The sequence below is a fragment of the Cataglyphis hispanica genome, chromosome 9 (genome assembly GCF_021464435.1).
Source record: "Cataglyphis hispanica isolate Lineage 1 chromosome 9, ULB_Chis1_1.0, whole genome shotgun sequence".
In the NCBI taxonomy this organism is placed as follows: Eukaryota; Metazoa; Arthropoda; class Insecta; order Hymenoptera; family Formicidae; genus Cataglyphis; species Cataglyphis hispanica.
This window is the reverse complement of record NC_065962.1, coordinates 7246512-7266926: the sequence shown is the minus strand read 5'-3', so window position 1 is coordinate 7266926 and position 20415 is coordinate 7246512. Positions and strand designations below refer to the sequence as shown.

The following is a 20415-nucleotide window of genomic DNA, read 5'->3' as shown; positions in this document are numbered from 1 at the left end:
ATATATATATATATATATATTATATATTATACATATACCGCAACAACAACAAAGTTCCTCCATTTTCGTTGAATTTCACACCCTGATGCTCGCTATTCAGCAAGTAACTGGATATTTTACAATCGACTGTTTCTCTAAGAGAATCTCTCGCGGTTCTCTCTTTCTTCGATAATCAGATCGCGTGCGACTATGCCATCCGGATTCCATTATGGAGCAGTTGAGGATAATTCAATTTCGGCGTAGAATGTTGACGGCACGAACGGAACGTTTTTTTATTTTTTTTTTGTAGCACAATAATTTCTCTTTTTTTTAAAGGCTCAATAATCTACGATGTCTCGTTATTTAACTAAACTAGTAAACTAGAAGAATGTGCCATTTAGTAGGGCGTTGAATCGACGCAAAATTAAAATTATTACGATGAATAAGAATTTATAATATAAAAATTGTACAACTTGTTACAGACCACCCGTTAATGTTTTTTGACAATTTATTTATAATTAATTATTTAAAACTTTTGACGTTTAAATCAAAATCTTTAAAACCAATAAAAATATATATTTTTATTTATTGAAGAAATAATAATTCAGTCACATAATCTTTTCCTGCTCTGTAAAATCATATTATTAAAATTTTGAAATTAAAAAAAGTTATATCCTTATTTTTTTATTTAAAAATCAATATAATTTCTGTAATTTTCCATTTTGTAAAATTATTTGCTTAAATTAGCGAAATTTGTATATTTATTCCCTTTTCTCTTTTCGTAATCATTTGTAACATCTTTTAAAAAATTTAAAGCAAAACAAAATGGTTTTTGAAAATTTTTAGCGCTTTCATTGTGAAATACTATCATGAATCCTTGAAAAATATCTATCTGCTTCATTTTGAAACCGAACCAAGTCGCGATTTGATGCCCTGAGCTTAAGTAACGATATATCGGAAGTATCTCCTAAATGAAATGTCTAAGATCTTGTGCCTGCGATGATCCATAAATTGTGCGCCTTTTCTTTTTTCCGATCACGAGTTTTTGCCTCGCGACCGTCAAATTATCGCCTCTCTCTCGGTCGCGATTTTTTTCTCGCGTCTAAATTTTGCCATCGAGTTGACAAGATGGTATTGATGCATTCACGTGTCGCGGCACACGAACAGCTCTCTACGTAGCGAGAAAATGAAAATGTGTGAGAAAGACAAGTCAAGCGGCTAATGATTCATCCGACGCATTTCCATGGACGCAATGTCATCCACGGAAATAAGCTTTTCTATGGGGATGCACGAGAGTTCGCCGCCGACGCAGGATTGCGGTTGTTGCCACCTAGCCTCCCTTTCCGCTTCCTTGGCCTTAAGTTCAGCCTCCCGTGCGCGGCGTTCCTTTAACTTGAGCGAAAAGATCGCTACCGAGCGCGCCCGCTTCATCAGGCTTTGCTTGACGCGTGTCTTTTTCGCCTCCCGGTCCTCCTTCGTCGTCGGTTTCTCCTCTTCCTGACTCGAGATTGTTTTGCTGGAGTCTGACAAACCGCTCGAGTCCTTCTCCTTCTCGGTGAGATAGGATTGCCGCTCGCGATCCCGCTCTCGATCCCGCTCTCGATCCCGCTCTCGATCCCGCTCTCGATCCCGCTCGCGATCTCGCTCGCGATCTCGCTCGCGTTCCCGCTCGCGTTCCCGCTCGCGTTCCCGCTCGCGTTCCCGCTCGCGTTCTCGCTCGCGTTCCCGCTCGCGATCATGCGTCGATTCTCGCGGATTATGATGTTGATATTGCTGCTGTTTCTCCATCCTCTCACGTTCTTTCTCCTTTTCTGGCGAGAAGCGGAACTTCTGGTTTCTGTGAGCAACCGCCCACGGTGGTGCTGACCTTTAAGTACGAAATTGACGCATTGATGCCGAAATGTAAAAGCAATGAAAAACGTAAAAGATATAAAACTTTAGAAACATTTTTATATATTGTGAGAAATAAAAAAAAAATCAGATTTCTCCTTCCGTGTACCTGAGAAGATCGCTATCTGAGGAAGAGGCGAGCTCTTTGGAAACGATGCAATCGGTCGATCTGTGCAAAGTTAATTCCTCCTCCCGTCCGCTTACTGCACCGGCACCGCTAATTTCGGAATCGCTCGATTTTCTCCCACCGGCTTCTAGACCTAATCGACGTACCCAGTCAACGCCGTGCGGTCCAATAGTTAGATGATGCCCGTAATCGGTCGTACCAGATGCTTCTGGCTCATTGGTCAACCATTCCCTCGAGCGTCGTCCTACAAAAAATCTCTCATCAATATAATAAATAGAATTATTTATTCAATTGATAAAGACTGTACAACACATTAACCATTTTAATTTAGTTAGAATTTTAATTTTTAATTTTAATTTTTAATTTTAATTTTTAATTTTAAATTTAAATTTTAAATTTTAATTTTAAATTTAAATTTTAAATTTAAATTTTAAATTTAAATTTAAAATTAAAAATTAAAATTAAAAATTAAAATTAAAAATTTAATTTAATTAGAATAATTTTAGCAATTTGTGTTTTTTATTTTTTAATATAAAATTAATTGCTGAAATCGAACCTCGTTCGCCTCCGGGTATGGAACATCTTGGCATATTACGAATATCGCGGGTGACATTGCTGGAATTGTTCTCGGGTAGGAATGGACTGCTAGTCTCGCTGCTGCTTCCGCCGCTGACAGGTGTCACGGCCGTGGGTGGTGTTTCCGCGATCCTCGGCACGGACGCGGCGCTAGGCGTTGTCGGTCCACTGGGTGTGTGAGTGGTTGAAGTCAAGGTCGTTGTGTCCGCTTGACTCGACATGGTCGCGTAGCCGGTGCGGTCGGAGAGCAAGTTCTGCTCTTCGCTTTCTCCGTCTGCTGGACTCACCACGAATCTCCCTGAGTTCGAGCGAGATTAATAGGAGGGAGGATGTAACGCGACAGGTAAAGCAATTTAGCACTTTCTTGCTGATAGAGTGGGTCATTCGTGGACTGGCACTGGATAGGCTCGCAGTTAGAAACGGTTATCGAGTCGGGAGAAACGAAAATAGGAAGACATGAAATAAATTTTCATAAAATCGCGTGAAATCATGTTATATGCTTCATGTTAAACAATGCACATATATGAACGATTATTATATGAAGATGAATTATGTACCTATCACTGTTGTTGGTTGTTGTTCCGGTGATGGGGTCGAGGATAATCTCCGAACTGCCTCGCGTCGTAAAAATTCGACTTTAGCCATCTCGGTAGCGACCCAATGAGGTATATCGGGAATTGCGCAAATGATTATAAATCGAATAGCGAACATTATATGCTCCAATGCTACAATTAATAAAATTGTTTGCGTTGCCGACATCTCTGGGAACATTCGTTGCACTTGTCCGCTTAATCCAATCAGGGCGCAATTCACTAAAATAGCGACCAGACCCATCGCCTCCATGGCATTCTATCAAATTTGCAAAATTGGACTTGTATCATTTGAGTTTAACTTAATTATAATTTATATCTAATATGCGAGTGTAACTTTATAAATGAATTTAACGTGCAAAAATAATAATGAAAATTTATGGAGATGTCTGTATTATCTTTTCTAATCTTGTCTCTGAGTTGCAACTATTTTCGTCCTTATATATTTTATTTTTTGTTTCAACAATTGTAATAATTTTTTAATAGAAATTGACAATATCATACTTAAGATCTTATCAAGCGTAGGAAAATTATTTCAAGCATTTTCTGTAAAAGCAAATGAACAAATAATGCAATAAAAAAAAATTAATATAATTCATAAATAAGAAAGAGAAAAATATCAAATATATGATATATAATTATGTAAACCTTTTTCTATTATTTTCGCGAGGTTGAATTCATTCTTAAATTTATATGCTTATATATATAAGCTTTTTTTTACTTACTTGCCATGTGCCAATATTCGAAACTCTACGCCCGAAAGGTCGTTGAAGCACGAAACATAATTTGAATGCGTCACCGCGTAATTCTAATAAATTTCCAAGTAATGCAGCCATCGCAGCTAATGGAAAGGCCGAAGAGAAGAGACAGACATATCCCAGTTGGGATAGCATTTCCAAATGCTCCGAAAATGCCCCGTCGTACTGTGAATTAAAAATAATTATTTATTAAGCTTGTGCAAACAAACAGTCTCAAATAATTATCATAAATATTTTCTCTGAATTTGCCTGCCTCATAATTATACATATATATTAATAACCTGTTTGATATATTCGATTATTTTGATAAAAATAAAACAGGTAATCAAATATTTTATCTTTAGATAAAATTTTTTATATAATATATTTTTTATATAATATATATTTTATATAATATAATCCGTTGATTTATTTCGTTTACACATATACATATTAAAAATTAATAAACATAAAAAACATTTAGATTAAAAACTTCTTTAAACGATATATGTATAATTTTCGACAAAATTGAAGACAAAATTTTATTTATAAATTTTATATATTGTGTATTACAACACATTTAAACACGTAAAATACATATATGTATACATTAAAACATGACATGTACATAATTAAAATAATAATAATAATAATAGTAATAATAATAATAATAATAATAATAATTATTATTATTATTATTATTATTATTATTATTAATTCTGTTCTGAAATTTCTTGCAAATAATAATTATTTTAAAGATAATTTAGAAAGAGACCTTAATTTGACAATATTGACAGTATAAAATAAGTAATAAAAGTTTAATTCATATTATAGAATATCCGATTAACATGATATTACAAAAAAAAATTGTTATAAATACCTGTTAAAAATAATAACATAAAAAACATCTCTCCAGAGCTTGTCTCTTTAAATAATTGAAACACTAGAGATTATATGTATATCGTATCTTAAGCATAGATCGTGCATACAATAAAGAAAATCAAATTTTAGCGAAACACAAATTGTAAACGCGGGATCTGCATGATAAGCCATGAAATTTCTGCTTATATCTTTCGGTCACGTAACTTGCCGTGTTTGCATAGATTTCTATTACGATGTTATTTTATAAGAAAGATACATACACAAATATTTGGAGCTAAATTAATTTTTCTTCTATAATATTGTAAAGAGAAAATCAAATATTTCATATATTTAATAAGATTTAATTTTATTCAAAATTATTCAGTAAAATATTTTGATTCTTATATTGCTACATTCTTGATGTGTATTTCAAAAACAAATAAACAAAATTATACAATATACAATATGAGACAAATGGCGATTGTTCGTGACAGAAGAGATTGAGATTTAATGATAGGATGAATAGGATATTACCTTTCTGGTCGATACCTGTGAGTCGTCAATGGAATGGGTGTAAAACAGGAAAGAAATCATTAAAATTCTGCAAAAAAAGAAATAATCGACAAACGCAATGTGACATTGACATTACTATTAATAATTGAGCATGCAATTGAGTGCGCAGAGTGCAGTCTGAGCGGAGAGAACGGAAAAATCTTAAGGGCGAGATAATTTGATCTATGATGTGAAGTGTTCAAATCACTGGCAACATCAAGAACGGAAACCTGCTTAAGGAGCAGAAACCTTGACGGGATGGCTGAAGCACTCATTAAACATAATAGATCGATAGTTCAATAAACGTATATTGATGACCTTCCGTTTCTCTTGCAAGTGCTTCAAGGTTAATGTTACATGTACGGCGGAGTGCTCTAAGAGAAAAGAAAAAAACTAAATTGGCTAAATCTAGATCAAACCTTGAACGTAACGTCACTAAGTAGAGAATTAGTGGGATGCCCTACTCTGTAGAGGGAACTCTCCAGTTCTGCCTGGCTGACATTTCGCGGTTGCTTCGATTTGCCGCTTTCGGGTCGATCCTCCTTTTCCTCGTTGTTTTTACCACCCTGTACATCTTCGTTTTCTTGACTCGGGGGTGGCCTTGCTTCGCTGGGACTCAAAGCCCCGAACATCTCGAAACTCAGACGTGCCAATCGCAGCTGCTCGATTAAATACGGTACCGCGGATTCCTTTAGATTGCCGATCACCTGACGAGCTATGAGTAGGGCCGCCAATTGCTGAAACGGATATTCGTATACTCATTGTGATTATAACGTTTTGTGAGAGAAATAATTGAATTATCACCTCTTTAAGTCTCTCTTGATCTTGGAGATAGAAGGCGATGTAAAACAGCGATAGGAAGGAGTTTACAAACTGAAACTGAAATATAGGATGGTTGTTGTAAATTATATGGCGATCGCAATATGACATTTTGACATACACATCGTATGAACACAAATTTACATAAAAGCGCAATTATACGAATGATCTATGACGTAAAATAATTAAGCAAGAAAGTATTCATTTGCGAATAGTATGTTCATGCAGCGACAGAGACAGCCAGAGCAGGCATTAAAACAAAAAGCTTAAAATCTATATTATATTCTTTTATACGTCCATCTCTAAATATATATGAGTAATTTTTAAATATCATTAAAATTAGCAAAATACTGTCGCCGGTTTTAATTTACACTATGCACGTTTGCCTGGGTCGCAAATCACAAGAGATTTAGATTAAATTACAAAACTGCACTAGCACAAAATTATTTCTACTTCTATTCATAAATATTTTAATAATTTCTATATTGCATTAATATTTTTCTGAACTATACTTTTCTATTTTGTTTTATAAATTTTGCATTTTTTATAATTATATTCCATAAAAAGAGGAGTTCATTACGCCTCTAATAAAATTCATAAATATAAAGATATCTAATTTACTAAAAAATAAGAGAAAATCAACATGATAATTAATTATAAATTAATTAATCATATTCAGCGATGTTATACAAAGTATTCAGTTAATCGCAGATGACGCAATCAACAAAATATAATAATGAAAAAGACAAATAAAGAATGCCATCGAATTATAAATATGTAATAATAAAATCAGCAAAATATATAAAATAAATAAATTAAATAAATAAAAAAATATATATTAATTAATAAATTATTTAGTTAAGCGTCTCAGGCAAACTATGATCATTATATAATTTTATCGATTATAGATCGATTATAGATAATTGTTACAAATATTTTTAGATTTAATATATGACTGATGCATTATATTTTTTATTATAATAAAAGGAAAATGATATAGTTTTTCATTGGATCTAATATTATTTTGTGTTTAATTAGAGAAGAACATACGTACAATGTCTAACACAACATTGATAGTCTATTCATTGAGAATGGAGAGTTCGTCTTATTACCAGTGCCACTTTGTAGATCAGATGATTCTCGTACTCGGTGTCTAGTCGATAGTTTTCTGCGTCCAACACACAAAAATTACAAATACTATCTACCATAAACGCTCTCCAAGATTTAAATGAAAATGGAACTGTACCTATATTATATCTCAATAAGTTTATTTACACACAAAAAAAAAACAGAACAACAATTTTTAATGTAAATATTTTCGTTACATTGTCTCCCAATTATTTCTCTAGAAGAAGCTAAGCTGTGGAAAATTATCGCAAGTATATGCTATGCTCTTGAACTAGACGTGCATAGTGTACCGTAATGTAAAATACACAAATCGATGCGGAGAAGTCGGCAAATGGCGATTGTTCGTATTTTGAGTCGCATGGAGATATGATTACGTAAAAAGTGAGAGAGATAGGTAGAGATGAAGAGAGAAAGAGAGAGATGGAGAGAGAAAGAGAGAGAGATATGTGTTGAAGTGTAGGGAGTCGATTATTATTGGCATACATACCCAAATCGTTTAACCACACCGCGACCTTGAAGTACGCCTCATCCATCAGTGCGATGACTACTGCGAGCAAAACCTTTGGCACGTAACTAAGCCAAAATCCATAGCCTCCAGATTCAAGATACGCATCCCACCAATCCTGCGATTTTACAAAAAAGAAAAATTAAAGGATTTATATTACAATTTTATTTATATTAGTACATATTTTATATACATTTTCTTCAATTTTCAATCTCATAAGAATATACAGTTAATTTTATATACACTTATTTGCTCTGAATTTTATATATTTATTTATTCTTTGGACTTGTAAATCTTAAAGTAAAATAATTTTTATGTTTATACTGCTTTTCTATATCTAAATCAAAATTTTTATGAATGATCTTAATAATTATATTATTTTATTAATAAATTAATTTAAAAATATTATTTAAATATTCATTAATATATTAATAAAATATTATTATGATTGTATTATTAAATATTTTTTAAGGCGTAAAAAAATATTTAATGTAGTTTATAATATGATTCTGTGCAATTATGTACCTGTATCTGAAAACTCAATATCATAACGATGAAGACAAAGAGTAAACAGATTGCGATGATAGGAACGCTCACAAAATACCGAAACATATTTCTACGCCATCTGGGATACGTTGGTTCCAGTCTTCCTGTAACCGGTGAGATCTCCAGTGTTCCCTTAACAAAGTTAGAATCGTAATTGATCATCAAACTGCAAACAAGTCTTACAGAGATATATTTTTGTTTATTAAAATCCCTCCGTAGTATTCGCTATATTTTCAATTAAAATGGTGTAGCAAAAGCATATCTATATTCTCATAGCACTGTGCAGGTGGAGAATTAGCACGCTACGGCATTACCATGCCGATATCGGAGTGCTTAAGAATGTTCGAAAGGTTCTTACTGTAAACAGAGGTCTAGGCTCGACCAATAAATCGTCCCTCTGATCCAAAGTGCCCCACCTGTACGCCAATTCCGCGCCTCTCCTTTTCCACGTCTCCAGGTATACGGTAGCCCATATCACGTTGAACACCGAAAACAGAACGTAGGCCACGTCTTCCACCGCTTGGTTCCTGCCGATGATGCCGACCTAAACAGTCGAAAAACGCTCATTAAGTTTGATATATTTTCAAATTTTAAAATATATTATTGACTGAGAATCAGTCTATTTCTAGCGTTTAAATTTCTTATTAAATTTTGCTTTGTTTTATTTAAATATTTTTATTTATTTATATAACATAATTATATATATATATATATATATATATATAAAATTATTTATATAATATAATTATTTATTTATATATAATTATTTATTTATATATAAATATTTATTTTTTTATTTTATTCAAATAAATATTAAAATTTTATACACGCTTGCTTCATGTATATTTTTTTATTATTTATTTATCTTATTCGGATTACATTGATATATGCGAAACACATACGTACCCAGTATATGACACCCACTGCAGCTGGAACGATTAAAGCGGTAGTGTAGTGGCCTAGCCAGGCAAAGTACATGGTAATTTTCACCCCAAAGTATTTACAAATGTCGTCTAAGGGCTGTGGGCTAAGGAACGCGCGAACCCAGTTTCGTTGCAATTTTTCTAATGCGGGTAATTCATGAAGGGGGAAGACCTGACGAGAAGAAGAAAGAGAATAAACTTAGAAAAATGTGACAAATTTCTCTTTTAATGAAGAAAAGATTTAAGGAGATACGGATGAAGCATGTAAATTATCGTTTATATATGTATATATATATCGCACCTGAGAAATAATACCAGACGAAATGCACTTTGGAATAATCGCTTGACCTTCCACCAGCTTAAGACCAGGCAGACTGTGGAGGTCGTGTGGGTTCGCTCTCAAGCTGTGAAGCAAGTGCAGCACTAGAGACTGTCTTTCTTGGGTAGTGAAGAAGCGAATCTCGTCGTCGCTGCCCTCGAAGCAATTGGCCTCAGAGCCGACAAACTCCTTGAGTCCACCGCCAAATTCCTGTCGCAGGGCCTTCGGTAGATGCACTTCCTCGGCAGCCTTGAGTAGACTGCGAGCCAATGGAATTAAAGTTATTCGATTGTATGATCTGTGTTTTTATCAAAGCTTGACCTGACACTCGGATACTTACATTCCGAAAGGTGCTGTAATGTAAAACCCGTAACTGTCCGATGAGGCATGATGTCGCACGTGAACTATTAACCCCGGGGTTCCAGCCCGAAGCCGTGCTAAAAACCACATCAAGGTCTCGTCATTTGTCCCGCTAGGGAACATCATGACTACGTCGCATTCCTGAAAAAAAATCGAATTATTAAACTTCTTTGCACGCAGTTTGCATACTAAAAAGTATAATTACATGTGAAACATGTATTGGAAAAATGAATATAAATTAAAATTTAAATATAAAATTTTATAAATTATATATTACGATAAATTACTAATATGTATTTCCGTCGAAAATTACATTTTATTTTTATATTTATATTAATAATTATACAATATTTTATTCTAAGAAAAAATACTGAATATCTGTTTCTGATTTATATATGAAAAATATGTTTAAACTTTTATTTAATTTTTCTTTATATTGTTAAATATTTTATTTTTCATACTGAAGCTCTCTATATTGAATTCATGTAGCATTCGCTCTTATGTATTATTATTGTTGAAATTCCGAAATCAGATTTCATCATCATAATTTTATAAATTTCATATAATGCGACTAAAATATGTAGTGAAATTTCCAAAGTTCAAAATTTTAAAATTTCAATTGATTTATATTGCATTTATGTATATTGAGCGATGAACAATGGTATCACATATTTATATAATTTATTGAACAGAAACAAATTTTAACTTTCTTTTTTTTCAACTTTATATTAAAAAAATCATGAAAAAATTGAGTTTTTATTGCATCGTATAGATTGATTAGATTCGTATACGCTTCTTAAGAAATAGTTCAACGATCCTTTACGTCGTTTCGTGAAATATTAATGATCTGATACGATCAAGAAAACGGACGGCTCGAATGGATTTACTTGGCGTGGCCAAGTAGTTACGTACATTACTAGGTCAGCCATCGTTATCGGGGTATCGTACGTGAATTGGCAATACCAAGTGCTATGAAACTATTTGGATGTTAGCCAACTTATGCTGAATCGAGTGCAAAAATTACATGTAAAAACTGTTAGCTAAGAAAATTAATATCACTCGAAAGAAGGAATAGTTATATGTGCAATTAATCAATCCTGCAAAAAAATATTATCTTAATATTATCTTAAAATATTATCTTAATTTTCTACAGTATTACATAATTATTAATAACGAGGTTATTCTACTCTCTTGTCTAATTAATTTAATAAGATTAAAAAATTTTTATATAATGGCGTAATAATTTCTCTCATTTTATTTAATCGAAAAAAAATTCATAATATATTATATTATTTATTATATTTAATACGTTATAATCAAAATAAGCATGATTGATAATGAATACATGATTTCTGTTTATATGTATTTAAGTATTTATTCTTGCAAACGGTAAAAACGGATGTCGTTACGTTACTAGCTTGTAAGTGATGTATAATATGCAAATATTTTAGTTAACATTGCGTGTAACGATACCTGTTGCATATTTTTAAAATTAATCGAATTATTTTACGAGACATATTTTTAGAAAAAATATAATTATTTAATAAACAAACATCAAAGTTAACATAAACGATATTGTCAGTTTTAAAAAAATTAGTATTCTTTTTTACGAAAGCCATTGGCATTGTAATGAGAGCTAGAAAAATTTGGTATTAATATATCGCAAAATATAATTTCTGGATCGATAACGTTTGCGTCATGTAAGAGATACACGTTTTCGTTGGCAAAGTTACATGAAATCAATATTTAATAGCAGCACTAAAGCAAATGATTATATTTTACACGCAGTAAGTAGGCATACGCTGACGATACGCGATAAAATACTGTACATCATGATCATTGAGGCTTCAATGTACTACAATTGTTATACGGTGATGACCTACTTCAAAAGACAATAAGAGGGAATCGTGCAGAGAAACGATACGGTACTTATGTACAGGATGCTTTATAACGAGTATCAAGAACTTTGATAATTTGTTGAGGAGATTATTTCAAAAGTAAAAAATATTACGGATCTTAGATTTTGCGCTCCAGATAGTTGTATAATTCCAAGAAAAGTTTACTGTTATAATATTAAAACTAATATCTCAAGTGACTCTTGAAACAATAAAACAAAATACTTAAGTAGAAATAATATTATTTATTTCTTACACTTTTTCTTCTTAGAATACATGCTTTTTAAAGAAGTTTCACATTGATGTTTTTTGTTGCGTTTTCAAGATTTTTAAAGTTAAATTCTTTATTATTATATTTTTTAGATATTTAGATATTAGGATAGATCTTAGGATTATTATATTTCGAAACATTTAAAACAGCTGATCTATAATGCTAGAATAAACGCATGTAGATGATTACTTGATTGAGAGAATTATTACGGAAGAAATAAAGTTATTATAAAATTAAAATTTAATAATATTTTGACATAAGAGATTATATAACTATTGCAAATATAGGATTTATATGATACTTATTACTATAAATTACATATAATTTAATACAATCACATTCTTATGTTACGTTAAACAGCATACTCAATTTACCTCACGTTGTTCTAACAGGACAAGAATCGAATTCGCGTAATTCGAGACAGGATAGTAAAAGACAAACAAGAATAGCACAAAATCAACAATACAGCTTTGAAGTACACGCGGACTTCTTCGATATCCACTAATGACTTAATGTGTGTAAAGTCGATATTATTATTTCCACAGAATATTCTTTAATGATCATTGCTCACGTTTGTATAACCAATTCATCGTGAATCAATTTAAAATATAAATTCATGTTTATTTATTTATTTATAAAAAATCCCCCGTATTGTGTTTGTATTAATTACTTTGGATTAGTTATTTATGCGATGATATCATCGCATTACATTATATATTACAACTGATGCGAGATTGTCACGTACGGGGATATAAATAGAGATATTTTAGTACATGTCATTAATAAAAGCAAATAAAACTACCGTTATCTCAGTGATAATCGAGTGTAAAAAGAATATTATCCGAGCGTGATTTTGTGTATGTTACAAGTCGAAAAAGCAACATTTTCATCACAAAAAGCATTCGCGTATTATAAACTTGTATAGGGATGATCTTGTATAGGGAATACAATGTATATAACATACAATTCATATTTCAATATTTTGTTTGCATTTGATAATTGATTTATGCAATGTGCGTATAAAAGTGATGATACATATCATAATTTATTTGAAATAACATATATAGAGATATATTTTAAATACATACCTGAGTAGGAACCTTTTGTATCCATAGGCGGCGGGGGGTCATTAAATGGCCTGTACATGGTATTTTTCGTCTTAAAAGACGGGACGCTGTAAAGAAAAGTACATGTGTAACCATTGAGATATGTTAAATTCGTATTATTTGTATTAGGGATTGAAAATCCTGAAGCAATTTCTGAATTGATGTTATAGATATGCAAAAAGGATACGTCTTATGTCAATTGTCACATGTTTCTACTTTTCACCAATAAATATAAAGATAATATTTACTAAGCGATAATATTTTACACAAATTTTAAACAATGTAAAATATGCGTAGCATTGTTTTATTTTGAATTAGATTAAATTTGTTATGTAAAATTCCCGGGAATATCCGGATATAAATCTTTTAGTTATTTAAAAAAAACTAAATGCTTGTGTATTCCGAACGTTCCGATGTTTGATTATTTTGCATATTATTCAATTACGTTGTTGTTAATATTCACAATTGCATATCCAATTGTAAATATTAACAATATTAATTTCAATTCTTAATTTACGCCCGTAATTTAGCTTTTCCAATTATTTCTAAATAATATGACATATGTAATACTTTATTAATTGACATAAGTTACTTTATCTTAGGTGCATATTTATTTTAAAAATTTATTTTTGAATTATTGTAAACTAAACTGCAATCTCTTTCTCAAGAAAATAAATTTATGCATATTGCAATATCAAATATGCGATCCTGAAATAAACTAGTTGAAATAAACTATTATCGGTAAAAGGCATTTTACAAATCGTTATAATGATAAACGAGCATGTATTTTTAATAGAAAAAGAGAACATCGATTTCGTACTTTTATAAGTGTTATTTGAAGCATACATCAATTATGGAAATTTTGCTTCTAAATTTATAAATACGACAAAACATGTTTTAACAAGCGATGGGGAACCGCGGGGCGCATTAAAGCGCAAAAGAATAAATTGTGCAAAATTTGTTTATTATAAAATTGAATGATAAAATTTTATAATAAACGAATTTTGCACAATTTATTTTTTTGTATCTTGTTTGCTGCGTCTGTTAAAATATTTTGTTATCATATTTGTATATATTGAAGCTCTTAGTATGTTTATATTTTAATTTGTTGTGTCTTAATTTATATTTTTATCACAAATATTTATATTACATTTTTTTCTTATATTTTCTTATATCAAAGCAATATGTTACTATAAAATATTAATAATAATAATAAATAAGTAGTAATAATTTTTTTTACATTAGTAAGAAAGAGAGAAAGAGATATGTAATGTTCAAATTTTTTTGGTTAATTAATGAAAATGTAGTAAAATAAAAATTATAAAGTTAGCTATAATTTGTTATTCATATACATATTGCAGTTTTATATGCGCGTTCCTATTGTAACAATATAACTCATAAAATGTTATCTCTATGAATATCATTTCATCGCTTGGAGCCAATTTTGCTGACGTCACTAAACTTGAGTAGCAGTTTGATTGCCTTTACAGTTCCCAGAAAGGAATGGAGAAACAATTAAGTACCATTAAAGTTAATCGACATTGTTAGAATCGGTTTCTCCAAACATATGTAACGGAAACCAAGCGATACATTACACTGTCGTGTAAAGAGATGCGATCATTAATCTCATTTACACGAAAACATATAATGACTAAAAATCTCTCAACAAGATAAAGTAGGGTACGTGATCACTCCGGATGGACTTGAAAGTATCTAGGGTAAATGTGAACATAGACATCCATCTATGTCGTCTGCAAAACTTTAAATTCTTGTCGAGATATATATTTATAATATATCTCGATAAGAAACGTCATAAATTTACCAATATATATAATAGTAAGATTTTTTTTAGGAATAAAATATAATACACACGTATGTAATGATCTTGATCTAATACTATAATTCTATTATATTAAATTATAATATTTATGAAATGCTGATATTCTATCATTATTTTTTAAATTATTACATTTTTTGCTCGCAGAATTTTTTCTTTTAAAAATTCGCGACTGTAAAACAAAGTAGCACTGTACAGAATGAATATACGCTTTGAATATTGTTCCACTACATTATTGCTTTTGGAGTCTTCCCAAACAATGTAGGGAGACAATGTAAATAATGGCAGAATTCCAACAGTAGTTGTGAACCAACAAGATTGCTAATATAAACAAAGTTTCTCCATTTTATTTCCCAGTTCAAAGACAGAATTCGAATTTCCTTAGTATCAGCTGCGATTTTCATGTATAGTGGTGAACAATCATCCCACTTTACGTGAAAAAAATTTATTTTCTTATATATTTTTTTTTTTTTTTTTTTGAATTTTTATAAAATATTTGTTTTCTCTCTCTCTCTCTGTCTCTCTCTCTTTCTAATTTGATAAATTAAGATTGAAAAAAAGAATATGAATTTAATATCTATGTAACACGCAATATAAACGTAAAAAAATAGTTCTAATTCTGTTAAAAAATGATTCGTTCAAGAATGCCTTAAAATCGAAATTCGCAATGCATGCATATTATTTATGTAGAAACTAATGGTGAGAAAGATTTGGTGCTAAGATGATTAACAAATTTTGTTAATTTTATCAGTCCGTCGATTACTAAACTCTAGCACACCGTCGTCACGCGCAAAACTATTTGAATAATTAATAATTCGCGAGCACCCGTCAGGTCAGAAATTCGCACCTCTGTGCATCTAGGATATACATCGCGGTTAAGCTGCCTCAGAAGGTTTTCATTCCAAATCCCTTCGGATGAACCGTTGTTGAAATGCTACCATCGCATCTCATTTTGGGGGAGGGGGATGAAAAGGGGGAGCGAGAATCCCTTTTACGTCATAGCCGCCCGCTATGTAGATATAGATATATTCTCTCACGCGAGATGCACGCTATCTACATCTTGGATGTGCGGTACAAAACACGGAAATTATATACTGTTGTTTCGCGAACGAGAAAATCATGCCTTTCCGTTGGGATATTATTTAACATTGTCGCGTTTAACATCGATGTACACATGATGCATATTACAAAGCTACATGAAATGGTTGAAGGATTCGCTCTCCTCAAATTTCGAAGGGATTTTTCAAAAATTCTACGATTTCTCTGTACACTTTTCGCTTTAGAGACTCTCAAAAGAAAAAAAAAAAAAATGTTAATGGAAAGCTATAGAGAGAGCATCTCGAAAATAAATTGAGATTTATTTTATTTACATTTGTTATTTCTTGAAACTTTGCATTTTTAATTTATATATACATTCTTCGTCGACATTAATATATGTACGTATTACCTTTAATATACTTTGTATTTTTTTGCAGACATACGATTACGGACTGGCGACGTTCTTCGAAGTCGGCGATGTATGTACACAACTACATCGTGACACATACAAGAATTTTTTTTACGGAATAATCATGTTTCATCGACTCGGTTTACTCGGAATAAGGTCAGTGCACGAGAACTATGTCTACATTTACAGTCCAATGACATAGAACAATGAACGGTTTGGAGACGTCAGTGCAATCATTATAAAGGTTTTTTTAAATAATATTTTTTTGAGAAAGAAATTTTATTAAAAAAAGATGCAGTAATAAATATGATATTAATATGCTGTAGTAAAATCTTATGCAAAAAAATTACAATAAACTCAATTTAGTTTTTTTTTTTAGAGTTTGCTACTCACATTAATACAAAATTAATAATATTAATGTGATAATAAAATAATGATTTTAACAATAGCGTTAATTAAAGCGAAATAACATTAGCGTTAATTAAAATCTTGTTCAATGTACAAAGAGCGCGATATATACGGTTTAAAGGCTTATCCTTCCCTACTATAAACTATATATATTAGTCTATATAAAAGTATTTTTACGACCATGTTTATGTCATAACTCACAACTGCTAATCGAAAATCGATTATATTATGGTGTACATTATATTACACTCTTGTTCAGAACACGTTGTAAGCATTTTTTTTTGCAATATTTTTTAACAATAATGTACTTACTGCAGGCACACTTTAATAGAGTATATAAGTCTTTTTATCTATCTTACAGATATAATTTAATTTAATCGCGTAAAACGTCGGAAGTTCATATTTTTATCAAAATTTCTAGAATAAAAAAGAGAAAATTATAATATTGCAGCTGCGCAAGATTAGAAAGAAATAACAAGATCCGCTATTATTTATAGAGTTTAATAAAATTTTTCACACACGATTAAATTTCTTAGATAACAATAATCACAGAAATTCACATTGAAATTGCGACATAAAATCGCGACAATGGCAACTATCCTCATCTCAAAATCAATGTAAATGTTGCTTGAATTGCCGGCAATCAGTACAGATAATATACGATATAGGAAATGCACAATATGCCGCATCATTTGGTTCAATGCGCAATTGTGATGTGACATAAAAGCAGGTCGAGTAACCGTATTCGCGCAACCGATGTTAACAAACGCTAAGCGTTCTTCTTCGCTTTATGTTTTTTTAAGAGCTGTGCTTCCTGAGAGCACTGGCGATCCTCCATGCCTTTTCAACTTTGTAACCATTAAAGCTGTCCCCTTTGAATGTTTACAAAGTGCAACAACTTCAAAGTTTGCAAAATTTCCTTCCATAATAATTAATTTGAATTTCCTTCTATAATAATTAATTTGAATTTTCTTCTATAATAATTAATTTGAACAGTTAAATTAAACTGAGATATATACAAACTTCAGATTGATCTGTTTAATTAAATAATCTTAAAATTAAAAAAAAAAGTATAGAAGATGCGCATATAATCAGACAGAATATTTTCGTCTTCCTACTTTGCATCAAACGAATTTGGGTTAACGTCGTTTTCGCTGGAGTTGGGGTTGAAATTTGAAGCTAGCTTCGCGTGTATTTCGCGCTAATCAAATTCGGTTACTTAATAAGAAGGGTTTGCTAACACTGAACTTCAGTAAATGCCAAAATTCCATATTTGCTACAAGCTAGCTATGATTCATCACGGTTTTCTTGCTATCGTGAAATTAAATCACTAATCATTATTGAGATTTTGCAAGTTCTATTATTATTGTGGAATTATACGCGAAATTATTTCGTAAGAAATCATTTAGGAAGTAGTGTTTGCGCAAATCGTTTTTGGCTGTACATAATGTATTCCGTCCACGTGCGAAGTATTCTTACGTAACTTCCGTGATATACCGAATGTTAAAATAAGCAAAACGTAGGAAAATCGACAAGATTCGATAATATGGAACTGCAGCGTTTCGCGGATTGCAGATATTTCCGAGAGACTGGATTTTTATATGAGATAAAGCGGTTATATAACTTTGGATTCGTTCAGCATTTTATTATTATTTTGAATTATTATGAATTTTATGATGAATATTATAATGAATTTTATAAATTTATACTATTATTTTTGCTATCAATTTTTTATCTGTTTTATTAATGTTTTAATTTTCAGTGAGATAGAAGGCACGAGTTTATATCCGCCATCGATTCTCGATTATAAGCATGTAATATGTAAACAATTAATAGGAGATTTAGTTGCATGATGGGTATATATTACTAAAAAAAAATGTCAAGAGATTAACACTAAACATTTGCATTTGACATTTCGATTTCAAAAAATGATGATATGCAAAATAAATTCCAAAATAGCAACCATTTCAAAAATGCAGCTGCAACATGGCGGTCTGAAAAAATCGATCGTCAAAAAAGATTAAGATGACATAAAACATTTTTCTTTTGCAAAAATATTTGTCGTTGTAAATCGAATATGATGTGCACTTTGCCATTTTATTAAAGGCCACATAAATTCATTGAACTCCAGCTTATATATTATTTATGATTCTCAACCTGTTTGTAGACACATCTAGTAGATATATCAATGATATCGTAAATAATTCTATGAAATAAAAAAATAATTCTTTAAATCTATTATTATCTATTATTATGTACTATTCGCCAATAATTAAATGTTAAATCGGCACATGGAACAAATCAAGACATGCGTAATAAGAGTCAATATAAATACGAATAAAATAAAACAAAAAAAAGCTTATAAAAAGTTTGTTTCGTTTAAGTATAATATTTCTTTTTTTAACTTGATGAATCAAGTGGCAAAAGATTTTTTATTTACGACAACTAAATTAGCATTATGTATATCACACTGATCGTAACATCAGAGACGTGAAATGTATGCGCGATCGAAAGAGATATCTAAGTCGGCTGGTAAATCGGCATTAACGCACGTTGGTTCGAGTCTCCGCGATCACCTCGTTAAACGAAGCCAAGAACGGATCGAAGAGCGTTCCGCCTTATCGGGAGGCAGGCGGTATCATGTTGGGAAAGGAGGATCGATCTCCCGATATCCGTGCGGTCGGAGAATCGACGGGGTACTCGAGGTTGGTACCCGCGACCACAGCAGCGGTTGCGCGAGGTTTCGTAAGCTAGGAACGCGATGGTACCGCGAAAAGGGGGCGACGAAGGGGACTTACCCTTGTCGAGGGTTTCTCGGGCCGCGTGTATGACCTTTCTGCGCCGGAGACCGTCGCCCGGTAGGGCGCTCGTCATCGTATTGGTGAAGGTCGCGCCGGTGCTCGTCGTCTCGGTTTTGACATCATCGCCGTTCGCGCACTCGTCCGTCGCGGACGTGGTGGCGGCGGTCGTCGCGCGATGATGATGATGGTGGTCGAGGAGATTGATCGAGGACCCCTCGCCGCCTGGCATAATGTCCCGGACCGCCAGGGATCGTAGTCCTTGGCCGGAGGACCCTTGCGCCTCAACTGGACTGTGTCTCGTCTCGCTACGCCGTTCTCGCCCACCCTCTCTCTTTGCCGCGCTCTCGCGCCCTCGTCTTACTCCTCGCGTCCCGCACCCGCCGTATAATTACCCTCCTTACCCTCTCTCGCCACTTCCAACCCTTCGCCGCCTACGTGGCTACCCATGCCACATAGTCGTCGACTCGCACGATGACGACGTGTACGGATCGGGTGAGACCCCTCCGAGCATCCCCTATCGCGCTTCCGACGCCGAAATGCCACCCCTTCGTGACGTGGCACCATCTGCACGAGTGGGGTTGTACTTTACCGATCGATTTGGCGTCGTAAGGGTGGGTTTTAGTCGACGCGAGGGATAAAGCTGACTTGGACTTGAAGGAAAAGTTACTAGAATACACGATAGCGCGCTGATCTGAAAACTAGTTTCTATTTATAAACTCGCTCGACAGATTTTGAGAT

General features: G+C 32.4%; 1 protein-coding gene and 1 long non-coding RNA gene across 7 annotated transcripts in view; one reads left to right on the top strand and one right to left on the bottom strand.

The window, feature by feature from the left end:
- The window catches only part of LOC126852066 (uncharacterized), a 77719-nt gene that overhangs the window by 990 nt on the left and 56314 nt on the right, over positions 1-20415 (top strand). For both annotated transcript variants that reach the window (XR_007687764.1, XR_007687763.1), the window contains exon 2: positions 16497-16624. This is a non-coding gene — a long non-coding RNA (uncharacterized LOC126852066). The remainder of the gene's footprint in view (positions 1-16496; positions 16625-20415) is intronic.
- Positions 39-20409, bottom strand: LOC126851953 (anoctamin-8). 5 transcript variants are annotated; one of them, XM_050596316.1, is made up of 17 exons: positions 19675-20409; positions 13167-13252; positions 9893-10053; positions 9535-9811; positions 9217-9405; positions 8669-8854; positions 8290-8442; positions 7747-7882; positions 7244-7299; positions 6117-6191; positions 5732-6049; positions 5295-5309; positions 3888-4085; positions 3130-3421; positions 2553-2870; positions 1979-2240; positions 39-1846 (listed from the first exon to the last, which is right to left on the bottom strand). In XM_050596316.1, the coding sequence occupies exons 1-17, from the start codon at positions 19904-19906 to the stop codon at positions 1198-1200; spliced, it is 3603 nt and encodes a 1200-aa protein (XP_050452273.1). In that variant the 5' UTR covers positions 19907-20409; the 3' UTR covers positions 39-1197. The 5 variants fall into 5 exon arrangements, with proteins under 5 accessions (XP_050452273.1, XP_050452275.1, XP_050452277.1 ...); XM_050596318.1 differs by having other exon boundaries at positions 2553-2849; XM_050596320.1 differs by having other exon boundaries at positions 2553-2846.